General features: G+C 50.8%; 2 protein-coding genes across 3 annotated transcripts; one reads left to right on the top strand and one right to left on the bottom strand.

Moving 5' to 3' along the window:
* NIP7 (nucleolar pre-rRNA processing protein NIP7) lies at positions 1 to 2921 on the bottom strand (the record flags this gene model as incomplete). 2 transcript variants are annotated; one of them, XM_080704376.1, is made up of 5 exons in its annotated part: positions 1 to 120; positions 674 to 814; positions 2429 to 2567; positions 2663 to 2749; positions 2866 to 2921. In XM_080704376.1, 5 exons carry the CDS (start codon positions 2919 to 2921, stop codon positions 1 to 3), a joined length of 543 nt encoding a protein of 180 aa, XP_080560502.1. The 2 variants fall into 2 exon arrangements, with proteins under 2 accessions (XP_080560502.1, XP_080560503.1); XM_080704377.1 differs by lacking the exon at positions 674 to 814.
* A 226-nt stretch (positions 2922 to 3147) lies between these two features.
* COG8 (component of oligomeric golgi complex 8) lies at positions 3148 to 15700 on the top strand (the record flags this gene model as incomplete). The annotated part of the gene is made up of 6 exons (XM_080703481.1): positions 3148 to 3551; positions 6960 to 7167; positions 8571 to 9398; positions 11024 to 11192; positions 13313 to 13492; positions 15543 to 15700. The coding sequence occupies 6 exons, from the start codon at positions 3148 to 3150 to the stop codon at positions 15698 to 15700; spliced, it is 1947 nt and encodes a 648-aa protein (XP_080559607.1).
* Positions 15701 to 16701: the final 1001 nt, after the last annotated feature.

Here is a 16701-nt window from a genome sequence, read left to right on the forward strand (position 1 = left end):
TTAAGTCAGCGTCTCTTCGTGTCGTACGTATTCCCCAATGTCCGCCTGATGGAACACCACAATCGCCATGGGGTCAACTTTCCTGCACTCTTGTGTAGACTTTGCTGCCACTCCAAAACCCTGGGATTTAAAAGAACAGACATGATTCACAAAGATGAAAACCACAGTTCTTGTCTTTTGCCCATTTATTTATTCATTTACTCATTCATTTATTTTTTGGCGGGGTACTGAGGATGGAACCCAGGGGCATTGTACCTCTGAGATACACCCCCAGCCCTATTTTTATTCTTTACTTAGTGAGACCCTGTTTCAAAATAATTTTCTTTTTTTGCGGGTTTGGGGATGGAACCCAGGGGCATTTGACCTCCGAGTTACACCCCCTGCCTTCTTTTTTATTCTTTATTTTGAAACAGGGTCACACTGAGTTGCAGAGGGCCTAAGTAGCTGAGGCTGTCCGCGTACGGCGATCCTCTGGTCTCAGCCTCCCGAATGCTGGGACTACAAGTGTGCACCACCACGCCCGGCTTTGTTTCAAAATAAAGAATAAAAAAAATAAGTAGAAGGGGTATAGCTCGGAAGGTTGAATGTCCCTGGGTTCCATCCCCAGACCCACAAAATAAATAAATAGAATAGATGGCACTTGCTTCTTGTAACAGTTAGTACTTCTACTCACCAAAGGGATGTCTGCCATGGAGTATACCACCACTCCCTGGTACTGAGAAGTGTTTTCAGTGATTCGACCGAGACCAGATTTCAAAACATGATTTCCATACAGGAAGGACTGCTCTGCTCCAGGCTTTACCCATACTTTATACTGTAGGAAAGGGGGGAATGTTGCAGATGAGTTAGCTACTGGTTCTGTGATTTTTTTTTTTTTTTGGGGGGTGCTGGGAGTTGAACACAGGGGCATTTTACCTCTGAGCTAAATCCCCAGCCCAATTTTATTTCTTATTTGGAAACAGGGCCTCACCACGTTGGGGATGGCAGGCTTTGAACCTGCATTACTCCTGTCTTAGCCTCCCAAGCACTGGGATTACAAGCGTGCGCCACCACATCTGGCTTACTTTTTATTTTGAAACAGGATCTTACTAAGTTGCAGAGGGCCTCACTAAGCTGGCTGAGGCTGGTCACAAACCTGTGATCTTCTTGTCTTTGCCTCTGAAATACTGGGATTGTAAGTGTGCACCATCATGCCTGGCTCTGTAATTAATTTCTAGAAAGAATTTTTTTGTGTGTGTGTGTGTGGTACTGGGGGTGGAACCCAGGGGCTTTTCTACCTCCGGGCTATACTCCCAGACCTATTTTATAATTTATTTGGAAACAGGGTCTCACTAAGTTGCTGAGAGCCTCACTGAGTATCTGAGGGTGGCTTTGAACCTGTGGGATCCTCCTGTCTCAGCCTCCCAAGCGTTAGGATTTCAAGGGTGCGCCACCACGCCCGGCTTAGAAAGAATTTAAGGGGAGGGGGTGATGCAAGTTTCTCTCAAATTGTTCATTCCATGAACAGAGCTGGCATGAAGTTTCCTCAGCTCTACAAAGAATTTCTCCCAGCTGGGTGTGGTGGTGCATGCCTATAATCCCAATATTTGGGGGTCTTAGACAGGACATGAGAAAGTTTGAGGATAGTCTTAGCAACTGTTTCAAAATAAAAAATAAAATAGGGCTGGGGTATAGCTCAGAGGTAGAGTGCTCCTGGGTTCAACCTCCAGTACAAAAAACCTCCCATAGACAGCCCCCCCCCCCCCCCCCCGCCCAGGGATTGAACCCAGAGACATTCTACCTCTGAGCTACACCCCCAGTCCTATATTTTTTTATTTTTTATTCTTTATCTTGAAACAGGGTCTCACTGAGTTGCAAAGAGCCTCACAAGTTGCTGAGGCTGGCCCTGATGCTGCAATCCTTCTGTCTCAGCCTCATCACAGCAATTTATCTGCCTTCCCTTTTCTCCCCTCTCCCTCTCCCCCAACTCTCTTTGTGTGTTTGAGTGTTAACGGGGATTGGACTCGGGCATTATACCTCAAAACTGCAATCTCCAGTCCAATTTTAGTTTTTGTTTTGAAACAGGGTCTTTCTGGGTTGCTGAAAGTCTTAGTACTTGCTCCGGCTGTCCTCAAACCTGTAATCCTCCCATCTCAAGTACTGGGGTCACGGGTGTAAACCATCCCACCCGGGGGTCACTCATCTGATTTCTAACCTTGAATTGGGTCTGCACTTTGCTGGAGATAACAACGCTAAGCAGTTGCAAGGCCCTCTGTCAGATCCCTAACCCCATCCGAACAAGGACACCTACGAACATCTCCACGTACTGGCACTAAACCAAGCACTGTTCAGGACTCTATGGAAAAGAAGCTGCCCAATTATATGCCCTCTGACGTGGCCCTCATTTTTGACCATCCCCGGTGGCAAAATGGAAAGCAAACCCACAAACCTTGGCATAGGGAGCGAGGTAATCCAGAGCTGTAACGTGCAACCGGAACTTGTGGGTCTTGGTGAATTTTCCGAAGCAGGTCCCCAGCGACACCAGCTTGTCCCCGGAGATATTGGCGGCCAGCTTTAAGATCTTCTCGCTGAGGGGGGTCATGGGGAGGAAGGTTTCGAGTGAAGGAGGCTGCGGGGACCCGGCCTCCACCCAGACCCGCACGTTCGGCCGGCCCGGCCTCACCTCACGTAGTACACCCGGTCGTTATGCAGCCTGAAACAGTAGGTGCCGTCGGGCCTGTCCACCAGCAGCTGAAGATTCTCCCCGATGCTGAGGGTAAAAAGGGGACTGGAAGCCGCCCAGAACGGAAGCGTCCCGGCACCGCGTCCCCACGCCACCCAGGGCCCACCACACACACGTCCCCGCGCCCGCCCTCCTGCTCCTACTATTTTGCGATCTTCTCAAACATCACTCGGGTCTCCTCTTCAGTCAAAGGCCGCATTTTCCCTCTGGGCTGGAGCACCGGAACCACGTGCTCCACTAACCGGAAGCGGAAGCCGGACACCAGCTGTTCCCTGGCAACGGCCTATCCGGCCTCTCTAGCCCCCGCCTGCAGGTCCTCCGAAGCAACCATAGAGACAGGAAGTGCGCCTCCGTTGCTTCCGGTCGTAGGAGCGGGGCCAGCGCCCTCTGTGGTTCGTAGGGGAAGCGGCGCTTCGGTCGGAAAGATGGCGGTGGCGGCGGCTGCTGTCCCCTCCTCAGCCACGTCCTCGGCCTCGGCCACTGCCACTGCCACGGCGGCGGCTCTCGGGGAGGTGGAGGATGAAGGGCTCCTGGCGTCGCTATTCCGCGACCGCTTCCCCGAGGCCCAGTGGCGGGAGCGGCCCGACGTGGGCCGCTACCTCCGGGAATTGAGCGGCTCCGGGCTGGAGCGGCTGCGGCGCGAGCCCGAGCGCCTGGCCGAGGAGCGGGCGCAGCTGCTGCAGCAGACGCGCGACTTGGCCTTCGCCAACTACAAGACCTTCATCCGCGGCGCCGAGTGCACGGAGCGTATCCACCGCCTCTTCGGCGACGTGGAGGCGTCCCTGGGCCGCCTGCTCGACCGCTTGCCCAGCTTCCAGCAGAGCTGCAGGTGCGGCGTCCCGGGGCTCTTAGCTGTAAGAGCTGACAACTAGGCTGGTAGAAATAGTTAACACCCAGTGCACACACCATGTGCCAGGCTCTCCGCTGAGCACTGTATTAGTGTTTAAACCGCACAAACCGCCTTCGAGGTAGGTACTGTGATTCTCATTTTACAAGTGCGGCAGTCGAGACCCAGAGGTTAGGGAGATCTCCAAGAACACAGCTAGAACGTTTTCAAGTCAGAGTTGTGAGTACTAGATAAAATGGACCCCTGCGAAGTATTTATCACTGGATCTGACATACACTATAACTGTCAGCTTAATAGATGTGTTCGTTTATGTAATTATATACACACAACAGCTTGGATCGGAGGTCATCTGCTCATTGCTAGGAAGCTGACAAGGAAATCCTCCTATTTGGGGACACTAAAGATGATCAGAAGTCCTTCCATTTTGAGCCATATTGTATCTAGATCCTCAGTCCAGTATCCCTCCTTCTGCAGTCCAGCTTTTCATGATTCAAATTTTTCTCGTGCTTTTCATGATTCAAGTTTTTCTCCTGACAGCAACTTTTGTTACCTTCTGTGCCTCAAAATAGATGAGAGATTGCAGGTCTCTGTAATTGCTATAGGCAAGAAACAGAGAAGGTAGACTGGTGGGGACAAAGGTTGACCAAGTAACTAAGGAGATTAAAATCTGACGGGACTTGGTGTAGAACTGTGACTTTTGGCTAGTTTGTGCTTTATTATGAAAATCATAACTAGCTGGGTACATAACCTGTAATCTCAGTACTTGGGAGGCTGGGACAGGAGGATCACAGATTTGAGTCCAGCCTCAGCATTTTAGCAAGCAACAACCTAATGAGACCCTGTTTCAAAATAAAAATAAGCCAGGTGTGGTGGCACACGCTTGTAATCCCAGCGCTTGGGAGGCTGAGACAGGAGAATTGCACAGGTTCAAAGCCACCCTCAGCTACTTAGTGAGGTTCTCAGCAACTTAGTGAGACCTTGTGTCCAAATAATATAAAACAGGTCTGGGGGTATAGCCCAGAGGTAGAAAGCCTCTGGGTTCCATCCCTGGTACCTCTAAATAAATAAATAAATAAATAAATAAATAAATAAAAAGGGTTTAGCCGGGCATGATGGTGCAGGCTTGTAATCCCAGCATTCTGGAGGCTGAGAACAAAGTATGGCGGTTCGTGGACAGCTGCAGCAATTTAGTGAGGCTCTTTGCAACTCAGTGAGACCCTGTTTCAAAATAAAGAATAAGAAATAGGGCTGGGGGTGTAGCTCCGAGGTAGAATGCTCCTCGGTTCCATCCCCATTACACACACACACACACACACACACACACACACACACACACACACACACAAAGAAGGCGTGAGGTGTATCTCAGAGGTAGATTGCCCCTGGATTCAATACTGGTACAAAAAATAATTAGCCAAGCATGGTAGTAGTTGCTTATAATCCCAGTGAGACCCTGTTTCAAAATAAAGAATAAGAAATAGGGCTGGGGGGTGTAGCTCCGAGGTAGAATGCTCCTGAGTTCCATCTCCATTACACACACACACACACACACACACGGTGTGAGGTGTATCTCAGAGGTAGATTGCCCCTGGATTCAATACTGGTACAAAAAATAAAGTAATTAGCCAAGCATGGTGGTAGTTGCTTATAATCCCAGTACTTAGGAGGCTGAGACAGAAGGATCATAGGTTCGAGGCTAACTGGGGCAATTTAGTAATGCCATTCAAAACCAAGCAGGGTATGGTGGCACATGCTTGTAATCCCAGTATGTGGGAGGCTGAGACAAGAGGATCACAGGTTTGTGGCCAGCCACAGTTACTTAGTGATACCCTCTGCAACCTAATGAGACCTTAATTGAAAATAAGGAATAAAAAAAAAAAATAGGGGTAGGGGTGTAACTCAGAGGTAGAATGCCCCTGGTTCCATCACCAGCACCACACACACACACACACACACACACACACACACACATACACACACACACACACATACACACACACACACCAAAAAAAAAAAAAAAGAATGGGAAATAGGGTGTGTGTGGGGTATAGCTTGGAGATAGAATGCTGCTGAATGCCCCTGGGTTCTATTCCAAGTACTCAGGGGGGAAAAATTTTTTCTCAATAGCCCAGGCATGGTGAGGCACTCCTGTAATCCTAGTACTTGGGGGATGGGGGCTGAGACAGGAGGATCACAGGTTCAAGGCCAGCCTCAGGTACTTTGTGAGGCCCTCCACAACTTAGACCGTTTCCCTGTTTCAAAACAAAAAATACATAATGTTGGAGTGTAGAAGAGAGATAAAATTCCCCTGGGTTCAATCCCCAGTACTGAAAAAACAAAAAAAATTCCCTTAAGCTGGGCATGGTGGTGCATGCCTACAATCCCATTACTTGGGAAGAGGCTGAGACAGGAGGATCGCAGGTTTATGACCAGCCTCAGTAACTTAGTAAAAGCCCGTAGCAACTTAGTGAAACTTTTTTGTTTGTTTTTAATAGGACTGGAGTTGATCTCAGAGGTAGAATACCCCTGAGTTTTATCCCCAGTACACATACACACACACACACAATAGCTGGGCATGGCGGCACACACTTGTAATCCCAGCATTAGGGAGGGTGAGATAGGAGGATTGCAGTTCAAGGACAGCCTCAGCTACTACTTATTGAGGCCCTTTGCAACTCAGTGAGATCCTTTTTCAAAATAAAGAGTAAAAAATAGGGCTGGGGGTGTAGCTCAGAGGTAGAACGCTCCTGCATTCCAACCCCAGTACTGCAAAAAATAAGAATAAAAATAAAAGAAATCCCACAAGAAGCCAGGCTAGGTGGCAAATGTCTGTAATACCTATTTTAGAGAGGCTGATAGAGGAGAATTATAGGTTCAAGGCCAGTCTCAAAAATTTAGTGAAGCCCTGGGGCATTACTAAATTGCCCCAGTTAGCCTTGAACCTAAGATCCTGTTTCAAAATAAATAGGACTCGAGATGTAGCTTGGAGGTAGAATGCCCCTGGTTCAATTCCCAGTACCACTCACTGCAAAAACACACACACACACACACACACACACACACACACACATCTGTCAAGTGGTTTGGTGTGAGGTTTTTTTTTCAGTACTGGCAATGGAACCCAGGGGCATTTTACCTCCGACCTACCCCTAGCCCTATTTTTTATTCTTTATTTTGAAACAGGGTCTCACTGAGTTACAAAGGGCCTCAGCTTGAGGCCCTGTCTCAGCCTCCCAAAGGCTGGGATTACAAGTGTGTGCCACCACGCCCGGCTTGGTGTGAGTATTAAATCAGGTAAGGCATCCAGCCCGGCAGATCACAGTAAGTGCTTGGTCACTGGCTAAAGTGTGGTACAGAGCAGTAAGGGATCTGCACTGTCCTCGTTTCTAGGACCTTTGTGAAGGAAGCTGAAGAGATCAGCTCCAACCGCCGGATGAACACCCTGACTCTAAACCGGCACACAGAAATCCTGGAAATTCTGGAGATTCCTCAGCTCATGGACACCTGTGTTCGGAATAGCTATTACGAGGAAGCCCTGGAACTTGCAGCCTACGTACGCCGACTGGAAAGGAAGTACTCCTCCATCCCCGTCATCCAGGTACCCGCGTACTCAGGTCACTCGTGCTGGCTTTCTTGGAATCATTCATTCTGTGGTTGTGACTCAGTGGTTAGATAGTGCACATCAGTGTCTACCAGCCAAGCAGGCTTGATAGGAAACATGGGTCCAGCCATTCAAAGATATGTGTCCAGCTTGTGCCAGGCACCGATCCTAGCTGCTGGCATGTGACTGAGCAGAGCAGTTAGGCTGAGGCTCTCTTACGTTCTAGTGGAGGTGCGATCGTTGACAAATAAATAGCACGATCATTTCAGACAGTGGGAAGTGTCTGAAGAAAATAAGCCAGGGAATGGGGAAGAGGGAGGCAAGGGTGGGTGACAGCGGCCACCAGTACTCTTTCCAGTGAGGTAACATTTAGCCGAGACCTAACTGATGAGAAAGAGCAGCCACGAGATTTGGGGAGAAAGCAAAAGTAGGAAGGACAAGTAGAGGCCTCAAGTGGGAAGATCGGAGTGTTCCGGGATCAGAGATGGCCCGTTTCCTGGCTGTGCTGAGCAGAGGTGGGGCATCAGGAAGCAGTTAGAGCTTGAGAACCAGGCAGGGCCTGGAGGCTCTGAGATAGTTGGAATTTTATTGATTGCAGTGGGAAGTTCTTTTTTTTGGGGTGTGTGTGTGTGTGTGTGTGTGTGTGTGCGCGCGCGCGCTCGCGCTCCTGGAGATTGAACCCAGGAGCATTCGACCTCCGAGCTACACCCAGCCCTATTTTTTATTCATTATTTTGAAACAGGGTCTCACTGAGTTGCAAAGGGCCTCACTAAGTAGCTGAGGCTGTCTGCAAACCGTGATTCTCCTGTCTCAAGCCTCCCAAATGCTGGGATTACAAGTGTGCGCCACCACGCCTGACTTTCCCAGCCCTTTTAATTCTTTAGTTTGAAACAGGGTCTCACTAAGTAGCAGAGGGCCTTACTAAATAGCTGAGGCTGCCCATGAACCCAGATCCTCCTGTCTCAGCCTCCCAAGTACTGGGATTACAAGTGTGCGCTACCATGTCCAGCTTGCAATGGAAAGTTTTAATGGGAAATTTTAAGATTTTTTTTTTTTTTTGCGGTACTGGGGATGGAACCCAGGGGCCTTCTACCTCTGAGCTACACCCCCAGCCCTAGTTTTTTAGTCTCTTTTTGAAACAGGGTTTACTGAGTTTTGAAGGGCCTTGCTACATAGCCGAGGCTGTCTGCAAACCACGATCCTCCAGTCGCTCCTGAAAGCTGGGATTACAAGCCCAGCAAGTTGTAAGAACTTTAAACAAGAAGTATGCAGGATCTTCATTGCACACGTCAGCTTTAGAAATCTGCAGTGTGGGAATGGTGGTCTGCAGTGCTCAGGGTTAGCGTAGCGGGTTCCGCTGCGTCTTCCCAGGGTGCTGTGACCCACTCCTGTGTTGTCAGGGCATCGTGAGGGAGGTGCGCCAATCCATGCAGCTGATGCTGAGCCAGCTGATCCAGCAACTGAGGACCAACATCCAGCTGCCCGCCTGCCTCCGTGTCATTGGCTACCTGCGGCGCATGGATGTCTTCACTGAGGCCGAGCTGAGGGTGAAGTTTCTTCAGGCCCGAGATGCTTGGCTCCGCTCCATCCTGACTGCCATCCCTAATGATGATCCCTATTTCCACATCACAAAAACCATCGAGGCCTGCCGGGTCCACCTCTTTGATATCATCACCCAGTACCGTGCCATCTTCTCAGATGAGGACCCCCTGCTGCCCCCTGCCACAGGCGAGCACACTGTGAATGAGGGTGCCATCTTCCATGGCTGGGTACTGCAGAAAGTCTCCCAGTTCCTGCAGGTGCTGGAGACCGACCTTTACCGCGGGATAGGCAGCCGCCTGGACTCTCTGCTGGGCCAGTGCATGTACTTCGGGCTTTCCTTCAGCCGGGTAGGGGCTGATTTCCGGGGCCAGTTGGCTCCTGTTTTCCAGCGGGTGGCCATCAGCACCTTCCAGAAAGCACTTCAGGAAGCAGTGGAGAAATTCCAGGATGAAATGAACTCGTACACTCTCATCTCGGCCCCCGCGGTCCTGGGCAGCAGTAATACAGCTGCTGCCGTGCCTGCCACTCAGCCGGGCACGCTACAGCCGCCCATGGTGCTCCTGGACTGCCCGCCCCTCGCCTGCTTCCTCAACAATATTCTGGTCGCTTTCAATGATCTGCGTCTCTGCTGCCCAGTGGCCCTGGCACAGGATGTGACCAGAGCCTTAGAGGACGCGCTTGCCAAGGTGAGCACTTTCATTGGCTTTCTACCCTGGGCTTTTTTGGTGACAGGTGGTTGGACTTCGTACTAAGCCAGTTCATATGATAGTGGCTGCTGACTGGAGAGGTTAGGGTGCCATTAGGGGTTTTTCTTTTTTCTTTTTTTTGTGGTGCTGGGGATTAAATCCAGGGGCCTTCTGCCTCTGGGCTACACAGCCAGACATATTTTTATTTTTTAGGTACTGGGATGGAACTCAGGGGGATTCTACCTCCGAGTTACACCCCCGGTCCTATTTTTTAGCATATATATATAATTTTTTGTGTGTGTGTGGTACTGGGGTTCCTGGAAGCCCTTCTACCTCTGGGCTACACTCCCAGACCTATCCCAGACCTATTTTTACATTTTTTATTTGGAAACAGGGTCTCCTAAGCCAGTAGGCGCAGCTGGCTTCGAACCTGCGCGATCCTCCTGTCTCTGCCTCCCAAGCGCGGGGATTACAAGCGTGCGCCACCACGCCCGGCCAGCCTTTATATTTTTTGAAACAGGTTCTCACTGAGTTGCTAAGGGCCTCGCTAAGTAGCTGAGGCTGTCCACAAACTGTGATCCTCTGGTCTCTGCCTCCCAAATCCTGGGATTATAAGCATGCGCCATCATGCCCGGCCCCAGACCTATTTCTAAATTTTATTTTGAAACAGGGTCTCACTAGGTTGCTGAGAGCCTCACTAAGTAGCTGAGGCTGGCTATGAACCAGCGATCCTCCTGTCTCAGCCTTCCAATGGGATTATAGGTGTGTGCCACCATACTTGGCTAAGAATATGCAGGGGTTTTTGTTTGTTTGTTTTTGTTTTTGCGGGTCTGGGGATGGAACCCAGAGGCATTTGACCTCCAAGCTACACCCCCTGCCCAATTTTTTATTCTTTATTTTGAAACAGGGTCTCACTGAGGTGCGGACGGCCTCATTAAGTAGCTGAGGCTGTCTGTGAACCAACATCCTCTGGTCTCAGCCTCCCGAATGCTGGCATTACACGTGTGCGCCACCACACCTGGCTTGAATATGTAGGCTTTGATGCCCATAGGGACTGGACCAGATCAGTAATAGATCCAAGAAAATGATGGAACTGACTTTGTCTTTTTTGTGTATGTGTGTGATACTGGGGATTGAATTCAGGGGCATTCTGCCTCCAAGGTCCTCAGCAAGCCCCTTTAGCAAGCTCCTCAGCAACTTAGATTCTATTTGAAAAACAAAAAACAAAAAACGTTCTGGGGGGATAGTTTGGAGGTAGAATGCCCCTAGATTCAATCCCCAGTGTCAAAATATACAAATAAATTAAAAAGGCTGGTGGTGTAGCTCAGAGGTAGAAAGCTCTTGGGTGCAATACTCAGTGCCAACAGAACACAACAAAACATGTATTTTCTGTATAACTCCATGATTTTCCTCCATTGGAACTGGAAACTATGCCAGTAATAAAACAAGTGGGATCTGAAATAAATCAATGAAGTGACAACATTGTGAAGACTGACTACAGTTCTGCTTTTAAATAGGAGATTAATGTATTGTTTGAATGACTTTCTTCATGAAAACGTGAGGGCTGTGTATTTGTTATCCTGTCATGCAGTGTGCTAGTGATTGATGATAGTGTTTTCTTTTAGGTAACCAAAATAATCCTGGCCTTCCATCGTGCAGAAGAGGCGGCCTTCAGCAGTGGGGAGCAAGAGCTCTTTGTCCAGTTCTGTACAGTCTACCTGGAGGACCTCATTCCTTACTTAAATCGCTGTCTTCAAGTCCTTTTTCCACCAGCTCAGTTGGCACTGACTTTAGGTAAGAGAAAACATTAATGCTTTGCTGATATATAATCACCCACCCATTTGTGTTTTTGTTTGTTTGTTTTTTGTACTGGGGAAGGAACCCTCTGGGCTACACTCCCAGACCATTTATTTATTTATTTATTATTTGCGGCACTGGGAAATGGAACCCAGGGGCATTCTTCCTCCAGGATACACCATAGCCCTATTTTTTATTCTTTTTTTTTGGGGGGGCAGGGTCTGAGGATGAAACCCAGGAACATTCAACCTCTGAACTACATCCCCTTCCCTATTTTTTTTTTTTTTTTTTTTTGCGGGTCTGGAGATGGAACCCAGGGGCATTTGACCTCCGAGCTACACCCCCTGCCCTAATTTTTATTCTTTATTTTGAAACCGGGTCTCACTGAGTTGCAGAGGGCCTCACTAAGTAGCTGAGGCTGTCCACGAACCATGATCCTCCGGTCTCGGCCTCCCGAGTGCTGGGATTACAAGCGTGCGCCACCACGCCCGGCCCCCCTTCCCTATTTTTTATTATTTATCTTTTTTTTTCTTTGCGGGTTTGGGGATGGAACCCAGGGGCATTTGACCTCCGAGCTACACCCCCTGCCCCATTTTTTATTCTTTTATTTTGAAACAAGCTCTCACTAAGCTGCAGAGGGCCTCACTAAGTAGTTGAGGCTGTCCGCAAACCTCGATCCTCTGGTCTCAGCCTCCCAAATGCTGGGATTATAAGTTGTGCCACCACGCCCAGCACAACCATCCAATTTAAAACATTTCCAATGCCTCAAAAAGATCATTCATGAGCTGGGCCTGGTGGCTCATGCTTGAAATCCCAGCATTTGGGAGGCTGGGACAGGAGGATTGTGGTTCGCAGACAGCCTCAGCTACTTAAACCCTTTGCAACTCAGTGAGACCTTGTTTCAAAATAAAGAGTAAAAAATCATGCTGGGGATGTAGCTAGGAGGTAGAATGCCCCTGGGTTCCATCCCTAGTACACCACACACACACACACATCATTCATGCTCATTTTAGCCACTCCTCAATCAACTTCCTGTTTATTTCTGTCCTAGATTATTTTGCAGTTCTGGGAATCAAATTCAGGGCCTTGCACTTGCTTGCAAACCCTCCACCACTGAGCTATAGCCTCAGCCCCAGAGAAGGGGTATTTGTTTAGCTTTTTTGGGGAGGGGGAATGCAACAGCTAGGACCCAGGGCCAGGAATATGCTAGGCAAATGTTAATGTTCTACCACTGAGCTGTCCTCCTAGCCCAAGGGGAAGGGATTTTTTAAAGTTTCACAATTTGCTTTCTCTTTCCTGTGTCGCCTCCTTGTGAGGAGTGAGGGAGGCATAACTTCTCAAAGGGCAGTAGGTTAGCGGTCACTGGCTGAGTGTCCGCCCTCCACCTTGGCCACAGCTTTTCCTGGCGATCTGTCCCAGGAAGCTGGTGTGCATTGATCTCTTCCTGGCCCTGTCTCCAGACACCCTCCTACCTGCTGCTCCAGATTGCCTTCTGTGGTCTTGCTTTACAGTAAGAGTATTACTTCCTGTCCCATATCACAAAGATGTGGTTTTTGCTGTAATGAAAATTTTAATTTTATGTGTTTCTTCCCTTTAAGTGTTCCCCCTACCCCGTGGCTCCTGCACGGAATTTAATTTATTTATTTTTGCAGTACTGGGGATGGAACCCAAGGGCATTCTACCTCTGAGCTACACCCCCAGTGCTATTATTTATTTATTTATTGGTGGTACTGGGGGTGGAACCCAGGAGCTTTCTACCTCTGGGCTATACTCCCAGACCTATTATATATTTTATTTGGAAACGGGGTCTCACTAAGTTGCTGAGAACCTCACTAAGTAGCTGAGGCTGGCTTTGAACCTGTGTGATCCTCCTGTCTCAAGCCTCTCAAGCACAGGGATTACAAGCGTGTGCCACCACGCCCAGCTTTATTTTTTAATTTTTGAAACAGGGTCTCACTGAGTTGCTAAGGGCCTAATAACTAAGGCTGTCCATTAACCGCGATCCTTCAGTCTCAGCCTCTGGAAAGCTAGGATTACAAGCGAGCGCCCGGCCCGGCTTACATTGAATCCGACTGATAATGTTTTTCCTACTTTGCCTTCCCTCCCATCTGGGTCAGGTATCCCACCCGCTCAGCTCTCCAAGTATGGCAACCTGGGACACGTGGACATCGCAGTCATCCAGGAGCCCCTCGCCTCTATCCTGCCCAAGAGAGAGCCGGTCTTCTCCCTGGATGACAAGGAGTTGGTGGTGCCCGAGCTCCCGGCTCCGGCACTGGAGCCGGCGGCCGAGGAGCCTGGCCCGGGGCCCACCGCTGCAGCTGCCCCGGCCGGCGCGGAGGCCGCGCAGCCCCTGGAGCCGCCGCAGGGGGCGCCGCCCGAGGCCGAGCCGTCGCCGGCCGCGCTGCCCGGCGAGGGGCCCCAGGCCGAGTCCCGGGGCTAGCTTCCGGGAGGCTGAGCCGGTGGACGCAGGGCACTTCCGCCCCCCCCCCCCCGTGCCGGCTGGAGTGTAACAATAAAGTGTCCGACTGTCCCCGCGCGACTTCCGTCCTCCCGTCGCGGCGCCTCCTTCCCGGCATCCCCCGCGGGCCTGGGCGCCATGGCGGGGCCGGTGCTCGCGCGGCTGGCGGGGCTGCGGCCGCGGGCGCCGGGCTGCGCGGCGCGGGCCTGCAGCTCCTGGGCCGACGGGCCGGAGGGCCCGGCGCGCGCGCGCTCCTACTGGAAGGTCGTGAGGCGCCTGGTGCGCGGCGCGCCGCGGCCGCCCTTCGCGCACGTGTGCCAGGTGGGCGACCCCGCGCTGCGGGCCGTGGCGGCCCCGGTGGCGCCCGCGCAGCTGGCGGGGCCCGAGCTGCGGCGGCTGGGCCGGCGGCTGGCGCAGGAGCTGCGGCGCCGGCGCTGCGTGGGGCTGAGCGCGCCGCAGCTGGGCGTGCCGCTGCAGGTGTTCGCCGCCGAGCTGCCCGAGCCGCTCTGCCGCGCCATGGCGCCGCGCCTGCGCGAGCTGCGCCAGGTGGAGCCCTTCCCGCTGCGCGTGCTCGTGAACCCGCGCCTGCGCGTGCTCGACAGCCGCGTCGTCACCTTCCCCGAGGGCTGCGCCAGCGTCGCCGGCTTCCTGGCGCACGTGCCCCGCTTCCAGGCCGTGCAGGTGTCAGGTGCGGCCGCGCGCGCCGGCCCCGGTTCTGGCGGGCCGGGTTGGCGGGCCCAGCTTGGCCCAGCGTTTAGTGAGCCTTTCCACCCCTGCCACGCCGCACATGGGTTGTGGAATGTGGGTTTTGTTGTTGCTGGTTTTGCGCGGTACTGGGAATTGAACCCAGGGGTGCTTTATCTCTGAGCTACACCCTCAGCCATTTACTTATGTATTTATTTAATAAGTAGATGAAAATTTATTTTTGCTGCACTGGGGATGGAACCTAGGGCATTCTACCTCCGAGCTACACTGCCAGCTCTATTTTTTTTTTTTTTTTTTTTTTTTTTTTTACTTTGAAACACGTTATCACTGAGTTTCAAAGGGCCAAAGTAGCTGAGACTGTCCGCTAACCGCGATCGTTCTGTCTCAGCCTCCCAAATGCTGGGATTACAAGCATTCGCCACCAGCCACCATGCCTGTCTGGGGGTGTCTTTTTTTTAGGAGAAACAGGACTGCTATCTACTTTTTTTGTTTTTTTGTACTGGTGATGAAACAAAGGGGCAGTCTACCTACTGCCCTACTTTTTTTCTTCATTTTGAAACGTCTCACTGAATTGTAAAGGGCCTCACTAAGTAGCTGAGGCTGGCGATCCTCCTGTCTCAACCTCCCAAATGCTGGGATTTCAAGTGTGTGCCACCACGCCCGGCTCTCCAGTATTTATTTATTTAAATTTTGTAACGGGGTCTCACTAGGTTGTGGAGGGTCTCGCTAAGTTGCTGGGGCTGGCTTCAAAGCTGTGATACTCCTGTCTCAGCCCCCCAAGTAGTGGGATTACAAGCCACAGCTGGCTGGCCTTTTTTTATTTTGAAACAGGTCCTGCTAAATTGGCTGAGGCTGGCCTTGAACTGGCAATGCTTCTGTCTCAGCCTTCTTAGTACTGGGATAACAGGTGTGTGTCAGACACTTGGCTTCTATATTATAGGGTCTCATTAAATTGCAGACAGCCTTGTAAAGTTGCTGGAACTGTTCTCTGACCTAGGATACTCCTGTCTCCACCTCCCAAGTACTGAGATCACTGGCAGGCGTGCGCCACCACACCCCACTCCTCCATTTGCTTCCTGATGCAGCCTTTAGTGAGCAGTAACAGGCAGAGATGGGGGACAGCAGAGAAGCTGTGAGTGCAGTTCCGTCTGGCCTCACCTCACTCGGCCGCACTTTCTTTGCAGGGCTGGACCTCAACGGAGAGGAGGTGGTGTGGCAGGCGAGCGGATGGACCGCCCGCATCATTCAGCATGAGGTGGACCACCTGCAGGGCTGCCTGTTCATTGACAAAATGGACAGCAAGACATTTACAAACGTCTACTGGATGGAGGTGAATGACTAGACAGCTGTGGCTCAGGACCTGGAAAGCAGCGTGCGGATTCTCGGCCTGAGCCGGGCCTTCTTACCCGGCCTCGGCTTCATGCGGTCTTGGATCTGACAGAAAACTGGATGGCCGGCGCATGCTGAGCTGAGCATGCTCTTGACAATTTTGTATGGAGAGAAGCGGGGCAAGTAAATTACCCGTCTCAGTAGAAATGATTTGATAAGACCTGTGCAGTCTACCTCCACAGCCAAGCTATGATGATAATGTGTTCTCCAAATACCTGAAAGCTGTGTTTCAAATGCAGGTACGGCTGTGGTTGAGGAACTTCCCCGAGTTCTTTTTATAAATGTCCTGTATGTATCTGACTTGCAGAATCCTTGGTTTGTCTTGGACACCAGTTGTTTATGAAAGTAAAATACAGGACTGATGGCCCCAGTTGAAGAAAGTGTTGAAGGAGCCAGGCGTGGTGGCACACACCTGTAATCTAAGTACTTGGGAAGCTGAAACAGAGGATTTCAGGTTTGAGGACAGCCTCAGCAAGTAGACTCTTTTTTTTTTTTTTTGCAGTACTGGACATGGAACCCAGGGGCATAGTAGCTCAGAGCTACACCTCCAGCACTATTTTTTAGTCTTTATTTTTTGAAACAAAGTCTTACTGAGTTGCTGAGGCTAAGTAGCTGAGGCTGTCAGGGAACCAGCAGACCACAATCCTCCAGAATGCTGGGATTACAAGTGTGTGTGCTACCATGCCCAGCCTTATTTTTTATTTTGAAACTGGGTCTCACTGAGTTGCAAAGGGCCTCACTAAGTAGCTGCTGCTGTCCATGAACCGTGATCCTCCTGTCTCAGCTTCCCAAATGCTGGGAGTACAAGTGTGTGCCACTACACCTGGCTTAGTAGTGAGACTCTTAGCAACCTTGTGAGGTCCTGTTTTAAAAGTAGCCGGGCTTGGTGGCGCACACGCACTTGGGAGGTGGAGACAGGAGGATCGCGCAGGTTTGAAGCCAGCCTTGCTGGCT

This window comes from Muscardinus avellanarius (genome assembly GCF_963383645.1).
Source record: "Muscardinus avellanarius genome assembly, chromosome: 10".
Taxonomy (NCBI): domain Eukaryota; kingdom Metazoa; phylum Chordata; class Mammalia; order Rodentia; family Gliridae; genus Muscardinus; species Muscardinus avellanarius.